This window comes from Tachyglossus aculeatus, chromosome 4 (genome assembly GCF_015852505.1).
Source record: "Tachyglossus aculeatus isolate mTacAcu1 chromosome 4, mTacAcu1.pri, whole genome shotgun sequence".
Lineage (NCBI taxonomy): Eukaryota > Metazoa > Chordata > Mammalia > Monotremata > Tachyglossidae > Tachyglossus > Tachyglossus aculeatus.
In genome coordinates, this window is record NC_052069.1 from 110,292,226 (window position 1) to 110,314,374 (window position 22,149).

Consider the following 22,149-nt stretch of genomic DNA (forward strand, 5'->3'; position numbering starts at 1 on the left):
CTATGTGCCAGACCGCCTGTTCATTAATTCATTCAATCGTATTTATTGAGCGCTTCCTGTGTGCACAGCACTTTACTAAGCGCTTGGGAAGTACAAGTTGGCAACATCTAGAGATGGTCCCTACCCAACAGCGGGCTCACAGTCTAGAAGGGGGAGACAGACAACAAAACAAAACATATTAACAAAATAAAATAGAATAAATAGAATAAATATGTACAAGCCAGTCTCCAAACCCCAAGGTGAAGGAAAAGAAAGAATGGAAGTGGGGATGTGGGAAAGGGGGTTAGTGAGGACAAATGGGGAATGTGTTCCCCACTTATAACTAGCTCCCAGTCCAGCGTTTACTATGTACCAGACCACCGGTTGTTGGGTAGGGACCGTCTCTATATGTTGCCGACTTGTCCTTCCCAAGCGCTTAGTACAGTGCTCTGCACACAGTAAGCACTCAATAAATATGATTTAATGAATGAATGTACTGAGCACTGGGGTAGAGTTGACCTAATCACCATCCATGATCCTTGGGGGCTCACAGTCTTAATCCCCATTTTAAAGATGAGGGAACTGATGCACAGAGAAGTTAAGCGACTTGCCCAAGGTAACACAGCAGACAAGTGGCGGAGTAGGATTCGAACCCAGATATTTCTGACTCCCAAGCCTGTGCTGTATCCTCTAGCTTATGCACACGTACACATGTGCAAGCACACACACAGAAACATCCACAACCCCCAAATGGCCATAAGAGAAGAATTACATCACCCGGCTGAAGATACAAACTGGGAGTACAGGCTCTGTCTTTTGTACATCTGAATCTCCCAACCACATCAAGTGGGCACTCAGTAATTACTGCAACTACTACTGCTTCAGCATTTATATTAATGTCTGTCTTCCCCTCTAGACTCTAAACTCTTGGGCAGGGAATGCATCGGTTTATTGTTATAACGTACTCTCCCAAGCACTTAGTGCAGTGCTCTGCACACAGTAAGCACTCAGTAAATACCATTGACTGACTTACTGACTACTGCTACTACTATTAGATAGCATTCTCGGTTCACACCCGGACTCGTGGGGTGATGACTCTCTGGGCTTCAGTTCCTTCCAGAAGAAAGAGTAATAAAATCATTACCCATCTCCCAGTCAAGCCATCAAGATTCAAGCCTTTGGGATCTGCAGATCCTTGGATAAAAGGAGGAAGACAGGCACCCAAGATCAAACATGGCAGAATTTACTAGACTAAAGGGGGTTAGAGGGGTCCTGACACTTAACCGCCTTCTATCTGTATCCGTATTTTCAAGTATTTTCGTGGGCCCAATAGGTCAGTTCAGCTCCCTCCTTTCCTCCCAGGGACATGGTGAGGAAAACTGGAAACATATGTGAAGTTTCTTGGGAGAAAAAGCAAGCAAATGTAAGAATTCATGTTTACACTTATTATCATTTGACTCGTATGATAACCTGGAATGGTTCTTGGGGAATGGTTCTTGGAGGAGCGTTTTTCAAGAAATGTGGGCAGCTTTGTTTCCCTTTATTGATCACGTTTCCCAGTTCAGCAGCAATCAGGAGCAGGAATGATGCAACCCAGGGGGTGACTGACAGTACAGTTCATCACCTAGTATGACTGTGAATCCCGTGCGAGGACTGTGTCCAACCCAATTATCTTGTATCTACCCAGTGCTTAGAACAGTGCCTGGCACATAGAAAGCACTTAACAAATACCATAATTATTATTACTGAAACAGCATGGCATAGTGGATGAAGCACAGGCCTGGGAGACAGAAGGTCATGGGTTCTAATCCCACCTCTGCCACTTGTCTGCTGTGTGTCTTGGGTAAGTCACTTCACTTCTCTGTGCCTCAGTTACCTCATCTGCAAAATGGGGATTGAGACAGTGAGCTCCACGAGGGACGGGGACTGTAACCGACCTGATTTGCTTGTCTTCACCCCAGCAGTTAGTACAGTGCCTGGTGCGTAATAAGCTCTTAACAAATACCACAATTATTATTATCATTATTATAAAAATGGGTAAGTCAAGGGACTTTGCTCTGAATTCATGTCCAGATTCCTGGTGTATGTGGAATATGTGAACATCAACCCTCTGCAGAGAAGGTTGAAAATTTGATTCCCAGGGCCCATTTCCAAGTGCATTGGCTCCAGAGCCAACAGCGGGATTGAAAAGGACCAGAGTGTGCATTTCACGACCCAGCACTCTGACAGAGCCCATCTGGGCGAAGCATCAAAGAGCCGTAAGCCCCCTGGCCTAGGTACAGAGCCTGGGGCTGCTTAGAGCATATCTTGACCCCTGCCAAGTCCATTTCTCTGCTGGACACAGGAGGATTCGATAGGGTTCTTGGCTTCCAAGACTAACAGCAAAAGAGAGCTGGCTTTAATTCTTGCAATTCTCCAAAGGATGGTCAGAAATGTGCCTTCTGACCCTGGATTGTGCAACAGGATATGAGCCCCAACCCCTGTTGGGGGAGGGCAAAGGTACCATAAGGAGGAATGGAGTGACAAGGCAGGGAAAAGACAAGCTCTTTTGCTGATCCAAAAACTGTCCTTCAGCAACAGAAATTGAGAGAGGGGCGCTCCTGGAGACTGATGTGTCTTCCCAGGGCAGGGAAGGGGTGGGAGAGGGGTGGAGAACATAGAAAAGGGTTAAGTCCTACTCAATTTGGCTCTGGAATTGGACTGGCAAAGCTAAATTCAGCCCTCTGATTTTATAGTTCAGTCATTCATTCAATCGTATTTATTGAGCGCTTACTGTGTGCAGAGCACTGTACTAAGCGCTTGGTAAGCACAAGTTGGCAACATGTAGAGATGGTCCCTACCCAACAGCGGGCTCAAAGTCTAGAAGGGGGAAACAGACAACAAAACAAAACAAAACATATTAATAAAATAAAATAAATAGAATAAATATGTACAAGTAAAATAAATGAATAAATAGAGTAATAAATATGAACAAACATATATACATATATACAGGTGCTGTGGGGAGGGGAAGGAGGTAAGGTCGGGGATGGGGAGGGGTAGGAGGGGGAGAGGAAGGAGGGGGCTCAGTCTGGGAAGGCCTACTGGAGGAGGTGAGCTCTCAGTAGGGCTTTGAAGGGAAGCCAGTAGAGTTGCCCTGGGCACTGCCCAGTTAGGTATATGGTAGGGCTGGATGGATTTCTGCATCCTCGTAGGATATTTAAGGAGGAAAAAAAAACCCTCAGAGTTTGCACTTTGGTGTTTTAATGATTTGGGAAATGATGATCTGGGAAATGTGCTTTTACCTCACTTAGGTGTTTGAAAATGGCATTGCTGATGGGGTGAAATGGCATTTCTCAGATGATTTCATTGGGAAGCAGTGTGGTCTAGAGGAAAGAGTGTGGTTCTGGGAGCCAGATGGACCTGGTTCTAATCCCAGTTCTGCAACTTGTCTGTTGTGTGGCCTTGGGCAAGACACTCAATTTCTCTGCACCTCAGTAATCTCATCTGGAAAATGGGGATTAATACTGTGAGTGGTAGAGCCAGGATTAAAACACAGGATTGTGAGCCCCATGAGGGACATAGACTGTGTCCAACCTTGTTAGCTTGTATCTACCACAGCATTTAGCACAATGCCTGGCACACAGTAAGCACTTAACAAATACCATAGAAAGTCACTTCTCTGTGCCTCAGGTTTCTTGGCTGTAGAACGGGGATTCAATCCCCGTTCTCACTCCGACTTAGACTGTGAGCCCCAAGAGGAGCAGGGACTGTGTCCAACCTAATCAATTTGTATCTACCCCAGCGCTGGACACATAGTAAGTGCTTAACAAATACCAGGAAAAAAATGTATGAGAGGTCCTAAAGGTGCAGTGTGTTTTGGCCTGGGCTAATTAGTTGCAGAAGGGAAAAGTGATGGGCAGAAAGAGAAGGAAGCAGAACTGAGGGAGGAAGGTTGTACCCCAATCCTCAGCCAGTCCCAGTGAGACTTCTAAGACTCCTGGTCTGCTGGCTCAGTGGACACACTCTTAACTCAGGTTCCACATCAACAGTCGTTCCGCTAAGGTCTTCAACGAAGTAGCAGATATAACATGGGCCTGGGACTCAGAAGGTCATGTGTTCTAATTCTGGCTCCACTACTTGCCTGCTGTGTGCCCTTGCCTGTTACCTCACCTGTAAGATGGGGATTAAGGCTGTGAGCCCCACAGGGGACAGGGACTGTGTCCAACCTTATTTGCTTGTGTCCACCCCAGGGCTTAGTGCAGCATCTGACACATAGTCAGTCTTCTTCTTATTGTTATTATATCCATAGCAATGAGGAAGGGCTGAGGGACAGCCCACAGAAACATCTATGAAGTGCCGGAACACGGAGAGCTCACAAGCCCATTAATAATTCCGAAGGGGAAGTTAAGAGAAGGGTCCACACAGCCCAATATCCTGCCTCCTAAGGCAGCACCGCAGAATGCTGGAAAGATCTGCTTGGTAGTTGCCCTCACTGACATCAGCCTTCAGAGTGGAATATGAAGGACCATCTGACAACCCTCACTTTTCCCTTTATCATCCTTTCATGATTTCTCATCCATGAATCTAGCTCAACCTTTTAACATCCCTAAATTTTCTCTCCTAATGACTAGGGCTGGAAATGGGGCTATTAGAATTTGCGGGGCCCCTTTTTACAACCCTTATTCCTAAATCAAAACAGAGTGATCCCATTTCTACCATTGAAGCTATTAACACTCTACTGAGCTTGTCTTTTAATTAACATAAAGCAATTCTGTGGCTTCATTTCCTTTTCAAAACATGCAGGATATAGTTTTAATTCAAAAAAGTCAATTTCTTATGTTAGAATAGCTGTTATAATAATTCTTTCTGGTCTTCGGGAAGTTGTTCTAAAAAGATGTGCTGGTAAAACAGATATATTTTACCCTGGACCGTAGATTATTATTATTATTATTGTTAAGTGTTTACTATGTGCCTAGAACTGTTCTAAGTTCTGGGGTAGATACAAGTAAATCAGATTGGACACACTGAGCTCACAATCTAAAGTAATACATCATATACCTATGCTTTGCAAAAATATAGATATATAAAAATGTATTTTTCAACTGGGGTCCCCCTTAGCCTGAGGCCCTGGGCACCTCAAAGCCCCTGCGTTAATCCAACCCTGACAGCAACTGATCCAGGGCTCTTCTCTGCTTCCAGCCTCTCCTTTTTTCAGTCTACTCCAAACTCTGCTTCCTGGATCGCTTTCCTAAAATAGAGTTCAGAGCACATCTGCTCTCGAAAAACCACCAGAGGCTACCCATTTCCTTCCATATTGGACAGAAGATTCTTACCATTAGCTTCAAGGCTCTCCATCTCCAAATGTTCTCCTTCTTACACATCAGAACTTTTCACTCCTTTCAAGCAAATCTTTGTATTCCCCTTGAGCCCCCACCTCTGGGTTATGGCTTATATCTTTTCCCACTCCTATGACCCCTCCTTTCTCAAATCTATCAGGCTATGTCCCTCCTAATCTTCAAATTCCTCCTGAAAACTCCTCAACCCTTCCAGGAGGCAGTTCCCACCTAATTTCCATCACCCCCATCATGACTTCCCAACAGCCAATCTAAGCATTTTTGAATACAATTGAGTACATTGCTTAATTATTCATTCAGTAGTGTTTCCATACTTAATCATTCAATGGTATTTCTTGAGCTCTTCGCTGTGTGCAGAACACTGAACCAAGCGCTTGGGAGAGTACAATGCAACAGAGTTGGTAGAAACCTTCCCTGCCCGTAATGAAATACCGCCCTGCGAGCCAGAAGACCTGGGTTCTAATTTATTAAATCGTATTTATTGAGTGCTTACTGTGTGCAGAGCACTGTACTAAGCACTTGGGAAGTACAAGTCGGCAACATATAGAGACAGTCCCTACCCAACAATGGGCTACTTGTCTGCTGAATGACCTTGAGCAAGTCACTTAATAATAATAATAATAATGTTGGTATTTGTTAAGCGCTTACTATGTGTCAAGCACTGTTCTAAGCGCTGGGGTAGGTACAAGGTAATCAGGTTGTCCCACGTGGGGCTCACAGTCTTCATCCCCATTTCACAGATGAGGTAACTGAGGCCCAGAGAAGTTAAGTGACTTGCCCAAGGTCACACATCTGACAAGCAGTGGAGCCAGGATTAGAACCCATGACCTCTGACTCCCAAGCCCAGGCTCTTTCCACTAAGCCACGCTGTTCTCTGTGCCTCGGTTTCTTCAGCTGCAAAAAATGGGGTTCCATTCCTGTTCTCCCTCCTATTTGACTGTGAGTCTTATGTGGGACAGAGACTGAATTTGGCCTGAATAATCTGTAGCTACTCCAGCACTTAGAACGATGTTTGACACATAATAAGCGCTTAACAAATACCATTAAAAAAAGAGCTTACAGTCTACAGGGGGAACTGATATTAATGTAAATAATTTATAGATAAATACATAAATGTTGTGGGGCTGAGGGTTGGGTGATAACATATTTCTGCTATCAATCATATCTATTTTGCCTCCTGCTCTCACTGTATGTGTACAATTTCTGCATATCCGTCTCCCCCATTAAATTGCACACTCCTTGAAGGTAGTAGCTGTGCCTTTACTTTTACTGTACTCTCCCAATCAATCCATCAATGGTAGTATTTATTGAAGACCTACTGGGTGAAAAACAACATACTAGGCATACCGTACTAGGGAGAGTACGGTAGAATGGTTGACATGATCCCTACCCTCAAGAAGTTTACAATCTAGTGGGGGAGACAGAAGTAAAAACAATTACAGGTAGGAGGAAACACTAAAGTCTAAAGATATATACATCGATGGTACATGCTGGGAGGGCCGGAGGTAAAAGGCATTGAGGAGAGAATGAACAATCTAAGTGCTGGAGTTCATTCAATTGTATTTATTAAGCACTTACTGTGTGCAAAGCACTGTATTAAGTGATTAGGATAGTACAATGCTCTACACACAGTAATAATAAATATGATTGCTTGACTACAATATAGCAATAAACAGACACATTCCATGTCTACACGGAGCTTACAGTCTAGAGCGACATGGAAAGGCTGAAGGAGCAGTTTGGAGAGACCTAGGGTGGGGCTATGGGAGATTATTCTGGAGGAGGTAAGATTTTAGTAAGGCTTTGAAGATGGAGAGAGCAGTGGTATGGCAGATGTGAAGGGGGAGGGAGTTTCAGGCAGGAGGGAGGATGTGAGGAAGGACTTGGTGGCGAGAGAGACGAGATCCAGGTACAGCGAGTCAGTTGCCTTGAGAGGAGTTACAGCGTGAGAGCTGGGGTGTAGAAGGTGAGGAAAGCCAAGCTCAGCACTAAGGTGGCCCGCTATAAATACCTCTGATGGATTCATCCAATTATTTATCCAAACCCCTTTTGAAACAATTGATATTTTTCATCCTGCCCACTTCCTGTGGTAATAAATTCCATCTGTTTACTCCTGCCGTGTGAAAAAGATTTTTCTCATGCTTGTCCTGAAGCCTCCACCTTCCAGCTTTAATGGGTCCCCACGACCTCATCCCAGCGTTGAGGGATTTGTACACTAACATTTCTGTGTTGGGTCCCCTGCCCTCATTTTTTTACCATTTTATAGACTTCAGTCATGTTCCCCTCAGTCTTCATCTTTCCAAAATGAAGGGACATCTTTTCTGGTTACCATCTCATACAGAAGCTGCTCCATCCTCCTGACCATTTGAAGGGCACTTGAACAGGATATTTGACTTCAAACACAGATTTTTACATGCAAGAGAGGACTGAAACTGGCTTCAGGGTCACTTTGGGTCTGTCCCTCTGCATCTATCACTCAGCGATGAGCTTCTGTCAGAAAAAAAAACAAAAATTACTGGAAAATCTCATTCCTCTTCTAGCAATCGGGTAGAAAGGAGCCAAATCTAGCGGATGGCTCTATTAACATACAGAGATGGTGTAAAGGAGATGAATTGTACAGAAAATTCTGAAGTAAAACGGCTCTAGTGCCGCGGCTTGTCATCAACTTCTTTCCCGGCTGCTTGGCTTTGGCCTTTCATTTACTGACAACCGTTTCAGTAGAGGCCTCCGCCACCACGTAACTCCTACCCCCAACCTGTACAACAGCCCCCCAAATACACACACACACACATACACACACAATCACACACACTCCTACAGAAAAGGGTTCAGACATGGCCGGAGTGGGGGCGATGACGTCAACCCATTCCAGATTTCTTAATCCCAACTCCTTCCCTATTGAAGTATGACAAACCTGGGAAATGCCCACCGCCTGGTGGGCTTGGGGTCTGGGTTCTAGGGAAGTTAAACCTGGGGAGAGTTGACGCCACAGACCCCAAGATGCCCACCGGGCCTTTGCTGGCCCTGCTCTTGTTTAGCAATTTATCCAGCGGGATAAGGAAACACTCTGAGATCCAAGAGCACCCTCTGGTGGAACTGAGACTACTGTTTGACCACCCTGAGAACAAAAAGAAACGTGGACGATATCCTCCCATCACGGCTCTTTCTCAGGAAGCGATTGGGATCTGGCCCCTGCTCGTCTTCATGCAGGCATTTTGAAGGGAAGTCTCCTTCACTTGCACTTAGAGGCTGAAAGGGAAGCAAGGAAGCCACTCCACACAGTTATATTACTAAATAATAATAATAGGCATTTGTTAAGCGCTTACTGTGTGCAAAGCACTGTTCTAAGCGCTGGGGAGGATACAGGGTGATCAGGTTGTCCCACGTGGGGCTCAGTCTTAATCCCCATTTTACAGAGGCGGTAACTGAGGCCCAGAGAAGTTAAGTGACTTGCCCAAGATCACACAGCAGACATGTGGCAGAGTCAGGATTCGAACCCATGACCTCTGACTCCAAAGCCCGGGCTCTTTCCACTGAGCCACACTGCTTCGCTGTTACTAAACCCCGCCATGACTTGGATGTTCTCCTCCGATTTGACTGGCAAAGATCCATTTATTCAGTCATATTTATTGAGCGCTTACTGGGGGCAGATAACCATACTAAGCGCTTGGAAAGCACAATTAAGCAAAAAATAGAGATGTTTGTGTTGAGAAGCAGCATGGCCTAGTGGAAAGAGCACGAGCCTGAGGTCAAAGGACCTGGGTTCTGATCTCAGCTCCTCCATATCTCCGCTGTGTGTGGCCCTGGGTATTTCACCTAACTTCTCTATGCCTCAGTAACCTCATCTTTAAAAGGGGAATTTAATACCTGTTCTCCTTCCTACTTAGATTGCAAGCCCTAAGTGGGACAGGGATTGTGTCTGACTTCATTACCTTGTATCTTCCCCAGTGCTTAGAACAGTGCTTGACATTTAGTAAATGCTTAACAAATTCCACAGTTGTTATTTTTATTATTATTATTTTTGTTGTTATCTGGGAGAGAAGAATATTTTCCAAACCAAACATTTTGTCCCCCAGTGATAACACTGACTTTTCATGCAGCAGAATAGAACTGATCCTGATAATTGCAAGAGAACTGAGGGTGCAGGGCCAGGGTAGAAACCTTGGAGAATTCTATCGTATGACAGAAATTCAAAGAAAAGTGGGGAAAGCACTTCTGAATGGCATGCCAATTGGAAGATACCATTTTGTTTCATGCAGGGGTGATGAATTGGTTCTCTCAAGGAGTAATCTCTCTTCAGACCATTCTCCACATTCTCCACATAATAATAATAGTTGTGGTATTTGTTTTCTATGGGACAAACATTCTACTAAACCCTGGGGGAGATACAAGATAATCAGGTCCCGCATGAGGCTCACAGTCTAAGTAGGAGGGAGCACAGGTATTGAATCCCCATTTTACAGATAAGGGAACTGAGGCACAGAGAAGCTGAGTGACTTGCCCAAGGTCACACAGCAGGGAAGTGGCAGAGCTGAGATTAGAATCCAGGTCCTCCGAATTCCACTATGCTAAACTGCTTTCCTCTGCAACATAATATCTTTTCCAGCTCAATTAAAAATCTCATGCTTATAAACACACTATCTTTCTGAAACGGTTTAAATTCAGTTCAGCATGCAGACAGGTTGGATTTTTTTTTAATGGTATCTGTTAAACTCTTATTGTGTGCCAGGCACTTTACCAAACAATGGGGTAGTTACGAGCGAATCAGGTTGGACACAGTCCTTGTCTCACTTGGGGCTCAGAGTCTTAATCCCCATTTTACGGAAAAGGAAACTGAGTCACAGAGAAGTGAAGTAACTAGCCCAAGGTCACACAGCAGACAAGTGGCAGAGCCAGATTAGAACCCAGGTCCTTCTGACTCCCATTGTCAGTGCTCTAACCACAATGCCACGCTGCCCTTCAGAGCCCTGGCAGCTTTAGGGTTCTTGGAAAGCCCCAAGTGCTTTGGGAGCCAATTAAACTCAAGCATCTTACCCCGAACTGCAAGTCATTAGACATCCTTCCATTAGCAGTTTTTTTGTTGGTTGGTTGGTTTTGTTTTTATGGCATTTGTTAAGTGCTTACTATGTGCCAGGCACTGTTCTACACGCTAAGGGAGATACAAGGTAATCAGGTTGGACACAGTCCCTTTCCCAGACCACACAGCAGACAAGTGGCAGGGTCAGGATTAGAATCCAGGTCTCTCTGCCTCGCAGGCCCATGCTCTATAGACTAGGCCACGCTGCCTCTCAAAAACTCAAAAGAAAAAGCAGTTCGTTGTTTCACTAGCATATAGCGCTGAGTAGGTGTTTGTAGTACAACAGTGCAACATAGGATCATTGCAAAGTCAGTCTTTGGCAGCGCCCGACCACCCACTTCCATCAAACACGTAATTATCTTCTTTCCTCGCCTTCCGGGGACTGAGTTGGAGACTGTACTGCCAATGAATTTGTTTTCCCTCCATCTACCTACGGATTTCTAAGACATCTATCACCAGAGTAGCTCAGGGGTCAGACGTAAGAGGGGAATAAGTACCTACTTTGTCCTAATTCACAGAAGTTATGTCACCGAAGTAAGAAGCAACTTGGACTGTGGGAGTCCGCCATGCTTAGAATGCTAAAAAGGCTTTGGAACTCTGGGATTAGGGACTCTTTGGGAATTCTAAGGCTCCAGAACTCTGGGACCAAGGGTTTGGGTCTTTCACCCTCTCTTAGAAGCCCACTGCATGTCTAAGCCGCCTGTAGCTACAGATTTGGATCATGAATTCATCGTACTCCCCTAAGCACTTAGAACAATGCTCTGCACTGCAAATCTTCAATAAATATGATTTATTGATGACTGAATTTATGGGCCCAGTCTTCACCCCACCCACAACACTCATATACATACGTATTTATGTACTTAATGTCCCTCTAAACTGTAAGGTCGTTACGGGCAGGGAACACGTCTGCTAATTCTGTTGTATTGTACTCTCCCATGTACTTAGTACAGTGTTCTGCACATAGTAAGAGCTCAGTAAATACCACTGACTGATTGATTGATTGACCTGACCCATGGGGCACCCGCTTGCTCTGATTTTCCCCACCTCCCGCTGTGACCGTTTCTCCAGACCAGACAGTAGAGGTGGAGAGGAATTGAGAAGGAGTGGCTTGGAGGGAGGAATTCAGCATGGGCCCCAGGCCGGAGGCCTCCAGCTAAGCCCCTGATCCTACAGGGAGGGATTGCTGATTCCACACAGAGTAAGGCAGGCATGAAGAGCAGCCAGATGTGTCTTTCCCACAGGGGGAAACTCTGGATTGGGCCAGAAATCCCAGGACTCACTGCCCTCTGCGCTCTTCAGGCCAGGGAAGGGTGTCGGGAGTCCCCGGACTCCTCACCGGTGACTGTCACAGGAGGAAGCAGGTGGCGAGGAGCCAGGGCAAGAGGGCGCTGGCACAGGGCAGCAGGCGGGGCCGGCTGGGAGCCCGAGGGGAGCCGTTGCACAGGTCGTCTTCACAGCAATGGATCCGCACCCCTGGGAGTTCCTGCTGCAGGCAGTGGCGGGAGGTGGCACAGCCGCTGGTCAGCAGAATCCGCAGCACCACTGCAGGGGCAGAAACCCACTCAAGGGGACTGATGCTTCCCATATCAGAGGGGAGACCTCCCACCCACCCAGGGACAGGCACCTCCCCATTGCCATCTCCAGGCCCCCTGGCTCCTGGGCTTGGGCTCCGGGTCAGTTCTCCATCCGACCAGACTCTCGGCCCTCAGGTCGATGGCTTTGGCCTGGGGCTTTCTCCTCTCCACCCTCCCTCATCCAGCCTCATTCCCCCATCTTATTTCAGCTGAACCAGTAGCTGGTTTGGGAATGGAAAGGTTTTGATTTCCCCTGCGCCTCCCACCTCAGGCCTTCCCCGATTAACTCATATCTATTCCAATGCTTAGAACAGTGCTTGGCACATAACTGTGGTATTTGTTAAGCGCTTACTATGTGCCAGTCACTGTACTAAGTACTGGGGTAGACACAAGATGAACAGGTAGGACACAGTCCCTGTCCCATATGGGGCTCACAGCCTTGACCCCCATTTTACGGATGAGGGAACTGAGACACAGAGATGTGAATTGACTTGACAAAGGTCACACAGCAGACAAGTGGCGGAGTTGGGATTAGAACACAGGTCTGCTTATCAAATACCATGATCATCATCATCATCATCATCAGAAGTAATAGTAGTATTCCCCCACTCTCACAGCAGAATCCCGCCTAACGAAGATTTCTGAAGTGCCCACACTGACACCCCCAGTCCATACTTCCTCATTAAAGAACAAACATGGTCCTCACGCTCAAGGAGTTTTGTCTGACCGTGGAGAGGAATCCAAAAACCAACAGGCCTATCAGGGAAAGGAGTACAGCAAAGGGGAGGAACACAATGCAGATAAGCAGATGAATAGTGTTTTGCTCACGGTAAGCGCTCGGTAAATACCATGAATTGATGGATAGGTGGGAGAATGGGCCAGGATAATTGGGGAGAGTTTATTTGGGTGCCATGAACTTAGCAAGGGTCTTCCGGACATTGGCTCAGGGAGATGGACTTACCGCTTTCTGTTTTAATGCAGAACCTGTGCTTGAAGCCCTTGTGAGAGTGGGAGCAGGTAATAATTTCCGGATTGGAGCAGCCCGCGTCAATAGATTTTGTGCCAATGACAATATTGCAGCCATAGCACTGGAGTCCTTGAGCTAGGAAAAATCACAACGTCATCAGCCACACGGAACGCACACTGTAGTGCCTTTTGTGTATGTGTGTGTGTGCATGCTTGGGACAGGCGGGGGAGCCAAGGAAATCCCTCCATAAATATTTGCTGATGCCACCCCCCCAGCTCTCTTTGCTTCCTGCTCTGTCTGGTGAAAGTCATTTCCCTCTTGGCTCCCAACTCCCTCCCGATCTAGCAGGTGGCCAACGTCCTGCCACTGGGAGAAGATATTTGTCTTCCGCTCCAAGGGAGATGTCGTCAAGCACAGGCCCATCCCAAGTGAGTGTCTCTCTACAAAATGAAGTTCTCGGTACAAAGTTTGGCATTTGCCCCAAATCCATGGAGAGTAAGCTCTTTGCTCAGGGCCTAAAACATGTTCTTTGTAGGGATGACTTCACTGCTTACAAAGGCCAGTGAACAATGATAAAAAAAATAATAATAATAGCACTTGCTAAGTACTTACTTTTTACCAAGCACTGTACTAATCAGATAATCGATCAAATAATCAGATAAAAGAATCAGATCAGATACAGTCCCTGTCCCACATGAGGCTTGCAATATAAGAGGAAGAATGGGTATTTAGTTACCATTTTGCAGCTGAGAAAACTAAAGCACTCAGAAGTTTTGTGGGTTTTTTATAGCATTTGTAAAGTGCTTGCTATGTTTCGAATGCTAAACACTGGGGAAAGCACAAGTTAATTGGGCCGGACACAGTCTCTGTCCCACATGGGGCTCACAGTCTAGGTAGGAGGGAGAACAGGTATTTAATTCCCATTTTACTGATGAGGAAACTGAGGCACTGAGAAGTTAAGTGACTTGCCCAAGGTCCCACAGCAGGCAGGGACAGACTGGGATTGAAACCCAGGCCCGTGCTCATTTCACTAGGCCATGCTGCTTCTCAGTTCTGCCTTCATGCCTTCCCCGAGAACCCCGATGCCACGCCAGGATAGGATGAGGCAGTCACACAGAATTGCCCCTCGCCACACACACACACCCTGTCCTCTGACAACCCTCCTGAGCCCAGACAGGCTGGGCAAAGGGTGGCATGTAGGGAAGAGGGGAGGGTTCACCCCAGAGCCGGGACACCCAGATGCTCTTGCTCTCGCAACCCAAAATGGAAAAACATATAAGGGGGCAGCAGCCCAGACTAGCTGCCTTCACTCACGGGGAGCTCTAATTAAGCAGGCCAAGAAGCAGTTGGTTTGAGGGTCGGGAGCCAGGCGGGAAACACTTGGGGTGCTCAGCAGCAGGCAGAATTAATTCATTAATTCATTCAATCGCATTTATTGAGCGCTTACTATGTGCAAAGAGCTGTACTAAGCACTTGGGAGAGTACAATAAGCAATAAACTTCAATCCATACTTCATGCTGCTGCCCGGATTGTCTTTGTCCAGAAACGCTCTGGGCATGTTACTCCCCTCCTCAAAAATCTCCAGTGGCTACCAATCAATCTGCGCATCAGGCAGAAACTCCTCACCCTTGGCTACAAGGCTGTCCATCACCTCGCCCCCTCCTACCTCACCTCCCTTCTCTCCTTCTCCAGCCCAGCCTGCACCCTCCGCTCCTCTGCCGCTAATCTCCTCACGGTACCTCGTTCTCGCCTGTCCCACCATCGACCCCCTGCCCACATCATCCCCCAGGCCTGGAATGCCCTCCCTCTGCCCAACCGCCACGCTAGCTCTCTTCCTCCCTTCAAGGCCCTACTGAGAGCTCACCTCCTCCAGGAGGCCTTCCCAGACTGAGCCCCTTCCTTCCTCTCCCCCTCGTCCCCCTCTCCATCCCCCCGTCTTACCTCCTTCCCTTCCTCACAGCACCTGTATATATGTATATATGTTTGTACATATTTATTACTCCATTTATTTATTTATTTCACTTGTACCTATCTATTCTATTTATTTTATTTTCTTAGTATGTTTGGTTTTGTTCTCTGTCTCCCCCTTTTAGACTGTGAGCCCACTGTTGGGTAGGGACTGTCTCTATATGTTGCCAACTTGTACTTCCCAAGCGCTTAGTACAGTGCTCTGCACACAGTAAGTGCTCAATAAATATGATTGATTGATTGAATAAACAGACACATTCCCATCCATAATGAGCTCTTCTTAACCACACAGTGCCTCAGTGCAGCTCACCTCAACTGGACACAACCCACACCCACACACCACATACACTCCACAAACACGCACAACACACACACCCCTCCCTTCTCATCCACCAAAGGGGACCCAGCTCTCTGAACAGAAGTCTTATCCCCGCAGCCCCAAGGAGCTGAAGATCCACTTTCCCTCTTTCCCCGCTTACCACCCTACTCCCCCACCCCAACATTGGTTGAAGTCATGGACTCAGAAAGCCTTCTTCTGCAAGCAGAGAGAAGGTCTGCTTCTTAAAGAAGCAGCATGGCCTAGTGGCAAGAGCATGGGGCTTGGGAATCAGAGGTCATTCATTCATTCATTCATTCAATCGTATTTATTGAGCCCTTACTATGTGCACAGCACTGTACTAAGCACTTGGGAAGTACAAGTTGACAACATATAGAGACGGTCCCTAGCCAACGACGGGCTCACAGCCTAGAAGGGGGAAACATACAACAAAACAAAACATGTGGACAGGTGTCAAGTCATCAGAATAAATAGAAATAAAGCTAGATGCACATCATTAACAAAATAAATAGAATAGTAAATATGTACAAGTAAAATAAATAGAGTAATAAATCTGTACAAACATATATACAGGTGCTGTGGGGAGGGGAAGGAGGTAGGGTGGGGGGGGATGGGGAGGAAGAGAGGAAAAAGGGGGCTCAATCTGGGTTCTAATCCTGGCTCCGTCACTTGTCTGCTGTGTGACCTTAGACAAGTCACTTCACTTCTCTGTGCCTCAGTTACCTCATCTGTAAAATGGGGGTTGAGACTATGAGCCCCAAGTGGGACAACTTGATTACCTTGTGTCTACCCCAGTGCTCAGAACAGTGCTTGGCACATAGTAAGCGGTTAACAAATACCATAATTATTATTATTATTCTCAGGGCTGTGTTGCGGCTATTTGTGTCAAGGCTGTGCGTGTGTCAGCATTGTGTGGGTCAGGGACAAATGGGTCACAGCTGTGTGGATCAAGGCTGCCTGTGAGTGAAGGAGCTTTGTGAGTCAGTGGGTGGATGTCAGGGATATATGAGTCACGGTTGTGTGTCAGAATTGTGAGTGTCAGAGCTGTGTGTGTCAGGGTTCTGTGTGTCAGTGCTGTGTATATGTCCTCTAAAGGAAAAATAATAGCATTATTATTATTATTATTATTATTATTATTATTATCATCATCATCATCATCATTATTGCTGCCGTGGCTCCCTCTGCTGTCCTGAATAGCCACTGCTCAGCCACAGAGCCACCAGGAATCCTTTTACAAAATGAACTACTCCTTTGGAGAAGTCATTTCCGTCTACAGACAGATATAATCCTTAATAACTGTGGCACTTATTAAAGGTTTTCTATGTGCTCAATGCAGGGGTGGATCCAAAGTTATCACATCAGATACAGTCCCTGTCCCTAAAGAGGCTCAAACAGCTATCCCTATTTTATGAATAAGGAAACTTAGGCCCCAGGGTGTTAAGGGATTTGCCCAAGGTCACAGAGCTGGCAAGTGACAGAAATGGGCTAAAATTGGGGTCTCCTGAGTGCCAGAGCAGTGCTCTTTCCACTTGGCCTCAGGGCAAAGTGTTTCTATCCTCAGACCTCCTTCGAGGAAGGGTATTTTCTCCAAGTGGACTCATGGCTCTCTGCAAATTGAAAGGTACCATTTAAAGTTCTCTCTCTCTTATTTCTCTCTCTCTCTGTCTCTCTCTCTCTCTCTCTCTTCCTCTCTGTTTCTATTTCTCTTTTTCTTCCTCCCTCTCTATCATCACCATCCCCCTCAAGGGTATTTATTGAGTGCTTACTGTGTGCTCAATTGAGCATTTGGGAGAGTACAATGCAACAGTGTTGGTAGATATGTTCCCTGCCCATAATGAGCTGACAGTCTGAAAGCGGGAGACAGACATTAGCATAAATAAATAATTTAGAATATACAATTTATTGATATGTACATAAGTGCTGTGGAGCTGAGGGAGGGGCAAATAGCAAATGCACAGAGATCAGAGATCCAAGTGTATAGCCAACACAGAAGGGAGAGGGAGCAGGGGAAAAGAGGGATTAATCAGGGAAGGCCTCTTGGAGGAAATGTGAACTTAATAAGGCTCTGAAGGTGAGGAGAGTGGTGTATATAGAGGGATAAGGAGTTCTGGGCTAGCGGGGGGATGTGGGAGAAAGGATGGTGGTGAAAGAGAAAAGATCAGGGAATGGTGAACAAGCTGGAGGAACGGAGTATTTGCGCTGGGCTGTAGTAGGAGATCAGTGGAGAATGGTAGGAGGGAGCAAGGTAAATGAGTGATGTGTTGTTGTTGTTCATTGTTAATGGTATTTGTAAAGCACTTACTATGTGCCAGGCACTTAGTAAGTCTTGTTTTATGCTGTCAAGTCATTTCCGACCCATAGCGACACCACGGACACATCTCTCCCAGAGGGCCCCACTTTCCATCTGCAATCGTTCTGGTAGTGGATCCATATAGTTTTCTTGGTAAAAATACGGAAATGGTTTACCATTGCCTCCTTCTGCACCATAAACATGAGTCTCTGCACTTAACTCTCTCCCGTGCCGCTGCTGCCCAGCAAAAGGGAGATTTGACTTGTAGCAGATTTCCTTCCAATCGCTAGCCACTGCGCAAGCTAGGAATGGAATGGGTATGCCTCTCCTTGACTCTCCCTCCCATAGTTGAGACTGGTAGAGTACTGGATACTCTCCAGGTGCGACCCTGAGAGGGGATTTACTAAGTACTAGGGCAGATACAAGTTATGCAGGTTGGACATAGTCTATATTCCACATGGGGCTTACAGTCTTAATCCCCATTTTACAGATGAGGAAACTGAGGCTCAGAGAAGTGAAGAGACTTGCCTAAGGTCCCACAACAGACAAGTGGCAGAAACTGGATTAGAACCCAGGTCCTTCTGACTTCAAGGCCCGTGCTGTATAGAGAAACTATAGTTTCTGTTTGATGTGGAGGGTCTGAGAAATGGGCTGAACATTTTTAGAAAAATTATTTGGGCAGCAGAGTGAAGTATGGACTGGAGTGGGGAGAGACAGGAGGCAGGGAAGTCAGCGAGGCAGTTAATAGAGCAATCAAGGTGGAATAGGATAAGTGTTTGGATCGGAGTGGCAGCAGTTTGGATAGAGAGGAAAGGGAAGATTTTTACAGTTTTATGAAGATAGAACGGTCAGGATTTGGTGACATCAAATATGTGGGTTGAATAAGAGTGATAAGTGAAGGGCAACACCGAGGTTTTGGGTTTGTGAGGTAAGGAGGATAATAGTATTATCTTCAGGGAAGGGAAAGACAGTGAGGGGGATGGGATTTGGGTGGGAAGATAAGGAGTTCTGTTTTGGAAATGTTTAGTTTGAGAAGTCAGCGGGACATCTGGGTGGCAATGTCCTAAAAGAAGGAAAATATGAGACTGCAGAGAAGGAGAGAGGTCAGTGTCATCCTTGACTCGGCTCTCTCATTCATCCCACACATCCAATCTGTCACCAAAACCTGCTGGTCTCACCTCCACAACATCACCAAGACCTGCCCTTTCCTCTCCTTCCAAACTGCCACCTTGCTGGTTCAATCTCTCATCCTATCCCGACTGGATTACTGCATCAGCCTCCTCTCTGATCTCCCATCCTCCTGTCTCTCCCTGCTTCAGTCTATACTTCACTCTGCTGCCCGGATTATCTTTGTACAGAAATGCTCTGGGCATGTCACTCCCCTCCTCAAAAATCTCCAGTGGTTGCCTGTCAACCTACGAATCAAGCAAAAACTCCTCACTCTCAGTTTCAAGGCTCTGCAACCCCTCGCCCCCTCCTACCTCACCTCCCTTCTCTCCTTCTACAGCCCAGCCTGCACGCTCTGCTTCTCTGCCACTAACCTCCTCAATGTGCCTCGTTCTCACCTGTCCCACCGTTGACCCCCGGCCCTCGTCCTTCCTCTAGCCTGGAATGCCCTCCCTCCACACATCCACCAAACTAGCTCTCTTCCTCCCTTCAAAGCCCTACTGGGAGCTCACCTCCTCCAGGACACCTTCCCAGACTGAGCCCTCCTTTTTTCCTCTCCTCCTCATCCTCCCCTCCCCATCACCCTCCTCCCTCTCTCTGCCCTACCCTCTTTCCCTCCCCACAGCACTTGTATATATTTGTACATATTTATTACTCTATTTTATTGGTATATATTTACTACTCTATTTTATTAATGACATGTATATAGCTATAATTCTATTTATTCTGACGGTATTGACACGTGTCTACTTGTTTTGTTGTCTGTCTCCCCCTTCTAGACTGTGAGCCCGTTGTTGGGTAGGGACCATCTCTATATGTTGCTGACTTGTACTTCCCAAGCGCTTAGTATAGTGCTCTGCACACAGTAAGCGCTCAATAAATACAATTGAATGAATGAATGAAAGCAATCGCATTAAGGTGCTAGTTTGAGTCATGGTAGTGAACAAGATCTCCGAAGGAATGGGTGTAAATGGAAAATAAAAGGGGACCAGGAAATGAGCCTTGAGGGACCCCCACTGTTAGTGGGTAGGAGGTAGGGGAGCCTGCAAAAGAGAGTGAGAAGCAGTATGGCCTAGTGGATTGAACGTGAGCCTGGGAGTCAAAAGGACGTGGGTTCTCAGCCCAGCTCTGCCGCTTGTCTGCTTCTTGATACCTCAGTTTCCTCATCTGTAAAATGGAGACTAAAACTGTGAGCCCCAAGTGGGACATGGACTATGTCCAACCTGACTTGCTTGTATCTACCCCAGAGCTAGTTTAGTACAGTTTAGTAAAGTGCCTGGCACATAGTAAGCATTGAACAAATACCATTTTAAAAAAAGAGTAGTTAGAGAGCTAGAAGGGGAACCAGAAGAGGACAGACTCAGTGAAGCCAAGGTTGGATAAAATTTCAAGGAGAAAGGAGCGGTCCACAGTGTCAAAACCAGTTGAGAGGTCAAGGAGGATTAGGATGGAGTAGAGGCTGCCAGATTTGGCAAGAGGAAGGTCACTGGAAACCTTAGAGAGGGCTGTTTCTGTGTTGTGAAGGGGATGGAAGCCAGATTGGAGGGGATCAAGGAGAAAATTGGAGGAGAGGAAGTGGAGACTGCGAATGTAGACAGCTTATTTTTAAAAACGATATTTATTAAGTGCTTACTATGTGGTGTGAGACAACTTATTCAAGGGGCTTGGAGAGGAATAGTAGGAGGGAGATGGGGCAATAACTGAAAGGAGTCATGGGGTCAAGAGAGGGGTTTTTTTAGGATTGGGAATATGTAAGCATGTTTGAAAGAAGTGGGAAAGAAACCATTGGAAAGTGAATGATTGAAGATGACAGTCAAGGAGGGAAGAAGGAAGGGGATAAGTGCTTTAATAAGGAATGGAGGGATGGGGTCAGAAGCATGGGTGGAGAGGGTAGATTTTGAGAGAAGGCGAGATATCTCTTTTTGAGATACTGCAGAGAATATTGGGAGAGTCGAAAAGTGTGGAGGACAGGAGGGTAGGGGGATTGGAGAGGAGCAGGGGAGATTTTAGGGAGAGCATGCCTGATGGTTTCAATTTTGTTAATGAAGTATGCGTTCAGGTCATTAGGGGAAAGATATGGGTGGTGCGGGGGGGGCGGGGGGACTGGAGGTCTGAGGAGGGAGTAAATGGCTGGAACAGCCACTGGGTCAATGGGTGTGGGAGTGAATTAGGAAGAAAAGTATTGTTGTCAGGCAGAGGAGACGGTAGAGTTGAAGCAGGAAAGAATGAATTTAAAATGGATGAGGTCAGAAAGATGCCTACATTTCCACCAACAGTACTCGGTTCCCTTTCTCCCTCATTTATATATCCATATTTCTCTCTCTCCTTCTCTCTCTCCCTCAGCCCCCTCCTTGAGACTGGGGCCAGGGAAAGCTCAGAAAACATAATGTGGCATTTGTTCTGGATTGTTGCAAGATTCCAGACTTCCCGAGCCCCTACCCCTGAAATCCCCCAATCAGAGCAGTTCAAGTTCACATAATAATAATAATACTAATACTACTACTACTACTACTACTAATAATAATAATAATAATAATGATGATGGCATTTATTAACCGCTTACTATGTGCAAAACATCACATTTCATCACTCCTCTCCCCCGCCCCCTCCCAGTCCTCCAGGGAGGCCAGGGAGGTTCAAATTCACTATAGTCAGGGTAGCGGGTGGCACCTAGAAATCCAGCCCAAGCAGGATGTTATCAGGGCAGTGGACTCCCTCTCAGGTGTATCTATAGCCACCTTTTACCTGGCTTCTGTGCCCCCCAGCACCTCCTCCCACCCCTGCCCAAGTGCTCATGGTTCTCCCGGCTAAGCCCCTCAAAGGTGAAGCAAAACTCTGCTATTTTCAAGGGAGGCAGTTTCACGTTGCTTCATGCCCAGCGCTGAAGAAATCATGCAGTGCTTAGAACAGTGCTTGGAACATAGTAATCACTTAACAAATACCATAATTATTATTATTATTACTATTCTACCTGACTCTAAACAGCCCAGCCAGTGCCTGCCTACCTTTCTAGTAATAATAATAATAATAATAATAATAATAATAATAATAGTAATTATTATTATTATTATTATTATTAAGGAGGGACCGCTTACCGGGAGAAAAGAAAGCAGCCACCATCAGAGAGAGCAGCATACCAGGCGCAGAGTCCGACGTGTGTCTTGAAAGCATGAAGTCCGGGCTGGGTAGTGGGGGGGGTCCACTCTGCTTTAGCAAAGAAATAAATGGATTGTTAAAGGGAGAGAGGAAGGCACACACATGTGCACACATGTGCAAACACACAAGCATGCACACACACACACACACACACACACACACACACACACACACACACACGCTCATACAATTTCAAGATCTCAGCAACTATTTTGAGCTAGCTGGATGTCTCTTGCTCTTGATTCCAGGACCTTGGGCAGATAAAAGAGTAACAGGTAGCGCTCAGTATTCATTC

General features: G+C 46.3%; 1 protein-coding gene and 1 non-coding gene across 2 annotated transcripts; both read right to left on the minus strand.

Annotated features, from left to right (window-relative positions):
- Nucleotides 1–11,740: 11,740 nt before the first annotated feature.
- On the minus strand, nt 11,741–21,869 carry LOC119926587 (CD59B glycoprotein-like). Its single transcript, XM_038744698.1, has 3 exons — nt 21,794–21,869; nt 12,931–13,071; nt 11,741–11,937 (listed from the first exon to the last, which is right to left on the minus strand). Exons 1-3 carry the CDS (start codon nt 21,867–21,869, stop codon nt 11,741–11,743), a joined length of 414 nt encoding a protein of 137 aa, XP_038600626.1.
- On the minus strand, nt 17,792–17,929 carry LOC119927640. Its single transcript, XR_005450624.1, has one exon. It is a non-coding gene; the product is annotated as a small nucleolar RNA SNORA7 (small nucleolar RNA).
- Nucleotides 21,870–22,149: the final 280 nt, after the last annotated feature.

Excerpts from the sequence above, each read along its gene's own strand:
- LOC119926587 (XM_038744698.1), bottom strand. The coding sequence starts at position 21,869 with ATGCTTTCAAGACACACGTCGGACTCTGCGCCTGGTATGCTGCTCTCT. Across the intron at positions 13,072-21,793 it reads GGCTGCTTTCTTTTCTCCCG|CTCAAGGACTCCAGTGCTAT; the intron begins GTAAGCGGTCCC and ends GATTTTTCCTAG. Across the intron at positions 11,938-12,930 it reads CTGCATTAAAACAGAAAGCG|TGGTGCTGCGGATTCTGCTG; the intron begins GTAAGTCCATCT and ends CTGCCCCTGCAG.